Source organism: Sinocyclocheilus anshuiensis, unplaced genomic scaffold (genome assembly GCF_001515605.1).
Source record: "Sinocyclocheilus anshuiensis isolate Anshui unplaced genomic scaffold, SAMN03320099.WGS_v1.1 scaffold527, whole genome shotgun sequence".
NCBI classification, from domain to species: domain Eukaryota; kingdom Metazoa; phylum Chordata; class Actinopteri; order Cypriniformes; family Cyprinidae; genus Sinocyclocheilus; species Sinocyclocheilus anshuiensis.
In genome coordinates this window covers 1124379-1132116 of record NW_015548227.1, presented here as the reverse complement: position 1 = coordinate 1132116, position 7738 = coordinate 1124379, and the positions used below count along the sequence as shown (strand labels likewise).

Genomic DNA, 7738 nt, shown 5'->3' with positions numbered 1-7738 from the left:
TTGTTGAGATAACTTATACCAAACTAAACTAAACTAACGTTAACTAAACTTTTAAGTCAAACATGAACACTTACTTTTTTAAGTTGAAACAATGCATTATTTTTATTCTAATGTTGAATTTAAGTTGTGATAACTAGACGCAATTTATTAATTTTTTTATTGTGTATTGACAAAGAAACAGCAAGACAATGAATTTTGAAGTTGAGAGATTTACTCCAATAATCTTTTTTTTTTTTACTGGTATTACCAACGCTATCTCACGACCAATTCGTACGTATTTTACAAGGTGGCTAATTCGTACGACCTCACTCGTACGATTTTGTATGATTTGTCTAGACCCCAGTGACGGGTAGGTTTGGGGGCAGGGTTAGGTGTAGGTTATTCGTACAAATTCATATGAATTGTGCAACTCGTAAAATACGTACGATTTAGCACAAATCATATGAATTTGTACAAGTGAGGTCGTACGAATTAGCCACCTTGTAAAATATGTACGAATTGCCATGAGATCGGGCTGGTATTACTTACTGACATCTAAAATTAAATTAAACCTTATTTTTGTTTTTATTTGTTTGTGGAACACCCTTGGTTAAAGTTAGAATATAAAAACAGGGGTAATTGATACTGTGCTTAAATATTCTTTCCACCCAGTGTAACAGGCCCTTCGAGTAACATTTTGACTGTAAGAGTCATTGTCCCCATCAGTCCCTGGCATTCTGCTCATGGCTAGTTCTGCCCACTCCTTAGCAGTGGGAGGCACACAAGAATAACTGTTTGTGCCGCTAACAAGGGAAGGTAAAGACACAGAGGGGTCTCATTGCAGCTGCCACAGTTCACCTTTCACATTTACCTCCACTTTTCAACTGCCAGCACTCTCCAGGTGGACCATTCAATGCCTCTTTGCAAGCTGTGACCTAATATATAAGAGCAAAACCCATTAGAATGAATTGAAACAATTGTTCTTATGCTGTAAAACTTTGTGCACTGTCCATTATATAAAGACTTTAGATGCAAATGATAAAATGTCAACAAATAACCCTAGACTGCAGTGACCAGCAAGGACATGGTGTAACAGCTTATCATTTCCTCAAAAGATTATGATTAAACCACCAAAACAATGGGGTTTGGATCGCTAGCCAATTTCTTACCACAAAATTTGGATATTGTTTACTGGTTAGCATGGAAATGCTAAGTATGCTAAACAGCCATTTCTAAATAAGTGCAAAAAACCAGTGCATAGTATCCTAGAAAGTTTAGACACCATTCGTTTAACGTGATTTGAAGCATGCTATCGCTAATAGCAATTAATAATTTAGATGAAGTGACGTCCTCATTCTGGAAAGCATACAAGACAATAATGTGGATATGAGTCAAGGTCATCAATATGTTTAGCCTTTCCCCAAAGAGAAAGGCTGTAAATTTGAAATGTTAAAAGCTACATGCTAAAAGGTACTTGTGTCAGCTTTGAAGAGTACACTAGCACATGGATGACCTCAAATCTACCAGATGCTAAAGATTTGACTCCAACACCATGATCGACTCACTGAATTCCTATGGAAATACTGTATCGCTAATATTGCTAATAGCTATTTAAAGTGATCTCGGTGGTTATTTTTGCAGCAGGTGTCATTTTAACTTTATGGAATCAATGTTATTCATTTCAAATTTGTTAGATATAAAAAGTTGTCTTTTTTAATGAATGGATTGTCTAATAATGTATATTAATAATAATGCACGATTACTGCACAGAGTGAATCTGATGTCCTTCCAAAAAGGTGTTTATTTTTATTTTTTCAGTCAGTTAATAAAAGGACTCAGAACTATCTATGTGCAGCAGTAAATGACTTTGTCAAGCAGATGGAAGAGGTACTTTAAGAGGTAATTGTAGGTGTCCTAAAGACAGCTTTGAATATAATTGCCAATGCAGTTGTCCAGAAAAATGCATTGGGTGGACCAGGCATGAAGTAGAACAAACAACATACTTAAAATAGAGTAAAAAGTGAGGGAATAACCATTGTGCCATTTCAGAATGACTACTTTATATAAAAAAACGTCTCAAACAACTACAAACAGGTGATGTTGGGAACAAAGTACTTGGAGTAATTTCAGAAAACGCATGAAACGGACGCTCAGCACCATGCTGCCACCTAGTGCAGTGTTACGGTAGTGCATGGACTCAATCCCTTGCTAAGTCACTTTAATATTCTATGTAGAAAACAGAATTTATGGATAAGTATACCAGCAATTCTTTTTTTTGGCAAATAAAAATTGCTTAGTGGTGTATGCTGCTCTACTTGGGCTTTAGACATGAATGATACATCAAACATTGTATGGTTTGTTGAGAATAGGAGTGTTTTTAGTTTTCTGACTTACCTTTTTTGCCTGGCATGATGAAATGGGTGGGAAAAAAATTCAATGAATTAGGGAAATGAGCCATATAATTAATCTTTTGAACATCATGGCCACATCCCACAACATCTCAGCATCGTGTCTGTGACTTTTGCATGACTCAAAAATGTACAGCATCGTTATAATTTAAAAACATGTCGCTTTTATTCAGTTATTGTGGGAATGCAAAGTCGCAAATGTAATCTCTGAAAGCTGCCATAGCCTTTCAAGGAGCACGAAATGTTACAACTGTATTTCAGTTCCTGAGACAAGAATAGAAATAGTTACAATTTAGGCAAAAGGGAAAATACAATAGTCAACTTGATTGTCAAGTCTGCACTCCTGTGATACGGCTTCAAATTCATGAGTCTTTACAAAAATGTACAAAAACACAGATCCATCAGCACTCCTCCCTCACCAATTTTAAAAAAAGAATAAAACACAGAAGCTCTTCTGCACGAGGCTCATAACTCATCATTGTGTTTTTCAGCTGTAGGTTCTGTGGTCTTTGGCTTTGTTTTCTTGTCATCTGCAGTATTTTGAACAGTTGTTTTGCCTGTTTTCTTCGTTTTGTCTGACGTTACAGGTTTTGTCTTGTTAGCTGTTTTTGATTTCTTTTTCTCTGCTGTTGTGCTTTTTGTTTTGTCTGACTCTTTGCTCTTTGTTTTGTCTGCTTTAGCTTTTGTTTGGGTTTCTTTTTTTGCTGGCTTTTTTGATGTTTTTGCCTTTGGTTTTTCACTTTTCTTCCCCACTTTGCTGTCAGTTTTGTTATCCTCTGTAGCTTTGGTAGGTTGTTCTGCAGATGTGCTTGTCTTTACTGTGTCTTTTTCGGTTGTTTTAGCAGAAACGGTTCCTTCAGGTTCAGAGGGTTTCGCTACACTGTCCATTCCTGTTTTCTGGACATCAGCTTCAAGTGGGCTGGAAAGCTTTTTCAGAAGTTCTTCAGCCTGTAAACGCTCCTGTGGACACAACAAAATGCAACAAGGTTAGACAAAGAGGGAACTTTTAACAACTACAACTTAAGAGAAAACCGATCTGTGTTATATTAGTTTTATTTATATACTATTATAGTATTTTTTTAAATACTTGGAATTGGCTTTTATTTTTATATTTTCAGTTTTTATTTAAATCTTAGTTTTAAGTTTTAGTAATTTTGTTATCTGCCTTTGTCATTTTTATTAGTTTTAATATTATTCATTTAGTTTTAGTAATTTTTGTACTTCAACTTGTTTCATTTCAGTTTGTTGCAAAGGCCACGATTCTAATTTTGTTTGTTTTTTATTCAATATTTATATTTTATTTTATTTTATTTCAGTTTTCATTTAAATTTTAGTTTTAAGTTCTAGTAATTTTGTTATGTGCTTTTGTGTCATCTTTATTAGTTTTAATGTTTCTATTTACCTTTAATTTATTCATTTAGTTTTATTTTATTTCAGTTAGTTGCAAATGCCACATTTCTAATTTTCATTTAAGTTTTAAAGTTTAAGTTTGTTTAATTCAATATTTATATTTAATTTTATTTCAGCTTTATTTCTAAATTAACTAAATATTTTTAATAGTCTTAGTTAACAATGACAACACTGCAACAGACCCCATGAAAGTGTTAGTTTTCCTGTTTAAATCTACAGTTAATCCTATTGCTTTATTTTACCATTCGCAAAACTGCACTGAAAGTCATACTTGCCTTCTCGTTGTGATGAGGATCCAGAGTGAACCGAAGCACTACAGCACACCTCTGGCCTTTGGTTACTGCGGTCACTGCATGAAGGTTCTCCTGTCCAGCTCTGAATCCCACGACTCTACCACACCGAGGCTTCGCTACAGCCTGAAGAGACAGTAGAGTGAAATCTCTTAGAAAACGCATGCCACAACAGCACATTTTAGTTAGTGGAACCAAGTCTAAAATGACTCATTAGGATTGCTGGGGAAGCTACCTTGAAATTGTAGTTTGTCAAGCAACAATGCACTTAAAGTAGATAAAACCATATTTGACTCAATTTACAGGAACCAGTAAAATAGGGATAAATAGCAGTATTTAAGCCACAAAAAGTAAACATAAATGAATCACGTTTTTGAACTGGTTCATTGAAATGAACTGTTTGAACAAACTGATTTTGCTAAAATGAATCCGACTTCCTAATGCTACTTGACAGGGACAGCGTATTCCAAGGTATAGTGTTTGATTAGTTAGTTAGTTAGTTAAATCTTGTCTAAAACTACACTATTTTTTTAGTAGTTACATTACTGAAATATGTAGTCATGTTAATAGCGTCACTTATTTTACTTTGTTAGTTACTCCTCTACACAGCTCACTAGTTCGAAGAAAAATAATGCAAAACATTTAGAGATCTTACAGAGACAGTTTTGGCATCTGACTCAGTGAAGATAAAATCTCCCCCTTCAAAGTCGTCATTGAGGTACAAAATGGCACTACAAAGCAAAACAGAATGCATTAGTGAAAACACTATAAACTTAATAACCATGATGCTTCACTGGTTCCTCAAGCAGCAAACCTGTAGCCTTGATCGCTGTATGCTGACACCTCTTTGATACAGCTGTTGAGCTCTGAGATAAGCAGACAGTCTGTGCGCTCTTCCTGTTTCTCTGGTATGAAAGAGACCAACACATGCTTGCTTAAGAACTAAATAGGTCTGTGTTCAAGATGCAAAAATAAAAAAAAAAAAAAAAAAAGTCAGTTTACCGATGGCAGATCGGCAGACCAGGTTTGAGCTAGAGAAATACAGGGGCGATTCCAGACCAAAATTGGATTCCAGAACCTTTCGTATTTTCTCACTGAGGTCGGAAAACAAATGTGCACTCTTCAAGGGAACCAGACCCTCCTGACCAATGTATGAGATAAAAAAAACTTTTAAGTGATGAATTAAAATACAATATACCTGTAAAGAAAGTCAACATTTTTCCAGAAAAAAAACAGAGCATCACATTTGTATTTGCAATACAGAGTCTGCATAATCTAAATCAGCCTAATACCTCAAGCATAAAGGATATTTATTTAATACACTGATAACAAATAAAGGTTCCAAAAGGTTGTTTTCACAGCAATGCCACAGAAGAACCATTTTTGGTTCCTCAAAGAACTTTTCAGTGAACAGTTCTTTAAATAAACTTTTTTTTTCTTAGTGTGAAGACCATTTTAAAAATTTAAAGACTCTTTTTCCAATATACATAATTTTTTTGTAGAATAGAAAGAATCCTTGAATCTTAAGGTGCTTCATGGATAAAGAATCTTTCATTTTAAGTTGACTTTTTTTTCTTTTTTACATATACTACTGTTCAAAAGTTTGGGTCAGTAAGATTCTTTTTAGGTAATTAATACTTCTATTCAGCAGGGACACGTTCAATTGATTTAAAATGACAGTAAAGAGATTTACTGTATCATTTTACAACATATTTCTATTTGAAATAAATGCTGTTCTTTTGTACTTTCTATTCAGGATTCAAGAATCCTGAAAAAAAATGGAGCAGCACATCTGTTTTCAACATTGATAATAATCAGAAATGTTTCTTGAGCAGTAAATCAACATATTAGAATGATTTCTGAAGGATCATGTGACACTGAAGACTGGAGTAATGATGCTGAAAATGCAGCTTTGCATCACAGAATGCAGAAAACAGAAACAGAAAACATTTAATTTAATATTAATGTAACAATATTACTGTTTTTACTGTATTTTTTATTAAATAAATGCAGCCTTGGTGAGCATAAGAGGATTTTAAACAGTAGTTTATCTACCAAGCTCAACAACAATAGAAACTAAAGAACTGACAAAGTGTTGCATGTTCCTTTAACTGGTTTGAACATGGTGCAATTATTAGTTTCATGATTTCATTGAATTCAAGAGGATTTTTTTTAAACCCTTTAGTAAAGTAGGTCTCACCTGCAGAGCTTTGAGAACCATAATATCCTGAAACATCTCACTCGCCGAATGAGGGGAGGGTGTTGCTTTAAAAGCATCTTGAATAGCTGCTGCCTGCGAGAGTTAGGTAATAGAAAAGAGAAATATTTATTTGACTGCAGAAAATACAAAAATACCTTTTTGCCTACTCTTCTGGGAAACAGAAGGAAATGTGAAACGTACACTGGAGAGGCGATGAAGCTCCTGACACTCGTCGGATGTGATTACATCATCCAGGACGACCCGCTGTGAATCATTCAGGGCTGAGGATGTCAGGGTTTCCGTAATGTTGTGAAACGGGAGTTTGTCGGCAGTTTCTGGAGTAGGGGCTGGATTGATATCTGAAAAAGCACCAGTTGCAGGACCAGGTCATGTAACTTGCTTATCCCTTCACATATGTTGAATTTTATTTGAAGTCTTACCGTCTTTCACCATCTTGTCCAGGTCTGATGATTCTTTACTCTTCTCTACTACAAGTGTCTCGATCTCTTTCATCAGGTTACTGATCTCCTCTGTAATCCTCGCGGCTGTTTCTTTGTCCGCCCTGCGTGCACAGAGGAAACCAACATCAGGTCAGTTGAACTTTCGTGTTAATATATCAGATGCAACAACAAAGGTATACTTACTTTTGTTTGTCTCTTAGTTTCTTGGGTATGATGTCCTCAGGGGTCCATGTGTCCTGAAACAGAATGAGAGAAAGATTTTATTATAACTTATAATTGAACATAAATAAATATGGGAATCATAGCACTGAGCACATGCTAATACACTTACTGGATCAACAAAAGTTTTACCAAACATCTCATAGCCAAAGTAAAGAAGCTCTTTTTCCAGCATAGACCTCTTAATGTGCTGCTTAACAACCTGCAACAAGAAAAAAAAAAGCACCATGTGTTTCCATTGAAAATAAATTAATTATGTTTTTATTAACTGATATTACAAATAAATGTGCTGTAGATCAAAAGCGTGCTTGTGCATCAGTGGCACATGTGGACGGCACCTCTCTGGCTGTAATGTTGACGGCTTTTTCGTCTCCCAGCACAGCTGAGTAGTACGCCAGGTTCTGAGCCATGACCGAATCCTCAGGGTGGAAGAGCAGGTATGTTTTAGCACACTCAATAGCCTGCTTGTATTTCTCACCTGGGAGAGAAACAGATTAAAGCTTTAAAAATGAACTCAGACATAAATAAAACATGATGCATTTAAAACATTCTACAGTACACAAAAATGTAACTTTATTGGCAACACCCCAATATATCTAACTGCTGTGCAAACTTTGATGTACTTAAATAAACTACAAAAACATACATATGTGTATATATATATATATATATATATATATATATATACGAAATTGATGTTGAAAAGACATCAAATTGATGTAAAAAAAAAAAAACATCTGTGCACTGCAGAGGCTGCATCTCAAGGGGCGT

At 35.0% G+C, this 7738-nt stretch overlaps 1 protein-coding gene across 1 annotated transcript in view; it reads right to left on the bottom strand.

Moving 5' to 3' along the window:
- Positions 1 to 2549: 2549 nt before the first annotated feature.
- Positions 2550 to 7738, bottom strand: part of LOC107654416 (prolyl 3-hydroxylase 1-like) — a 9876-nt gene continuing 4687 nt past the window's right edge. Inside the window, exons 5-15 of the mRNA XM_016441462.1 lie at positions 7306 to 7445; positions 7080 to 7169; positions 6932 to 6984; positions 6728 to 6849; positions 6489 to 6646; positions 6288 to 6380; positions 5090 to 5228; positions 4902 to 4992; positions 4743 to 4818; positions 4073 to 4213; positions 2550 to 3347 (exon numbers count right to left, since the gene is read on the bottom strand). Coding sequence (XP_016296948.1) covers positions 2853 to 3347; positions 4073 to 4213; positions 4743 to 4818; positions 4902 to 4992; positions 5090 to 5228; positions 6288 to 6380; positions 6489 to 6646; positions 6728 to 6849; positions 6932 to 6984; positions 7080 to 7169; positions 7306 to 7445 — 1598 coding nt within the window. The 3' untranslated portion in view covers positions 2550 to 2852. The remainder of the gene's footprint in view (positions 3348 to 4072; positions 4214 to 4742; positions 4819 to 4901; positions 4993 to 5089; positions 5229 to 6287; positions 6381 to 6488; positions 6647 to 6727; positions 6850 to 6931; positions 6985 to 7079; positions 7170 to 7305; positions 7446 to 7738) is intronic.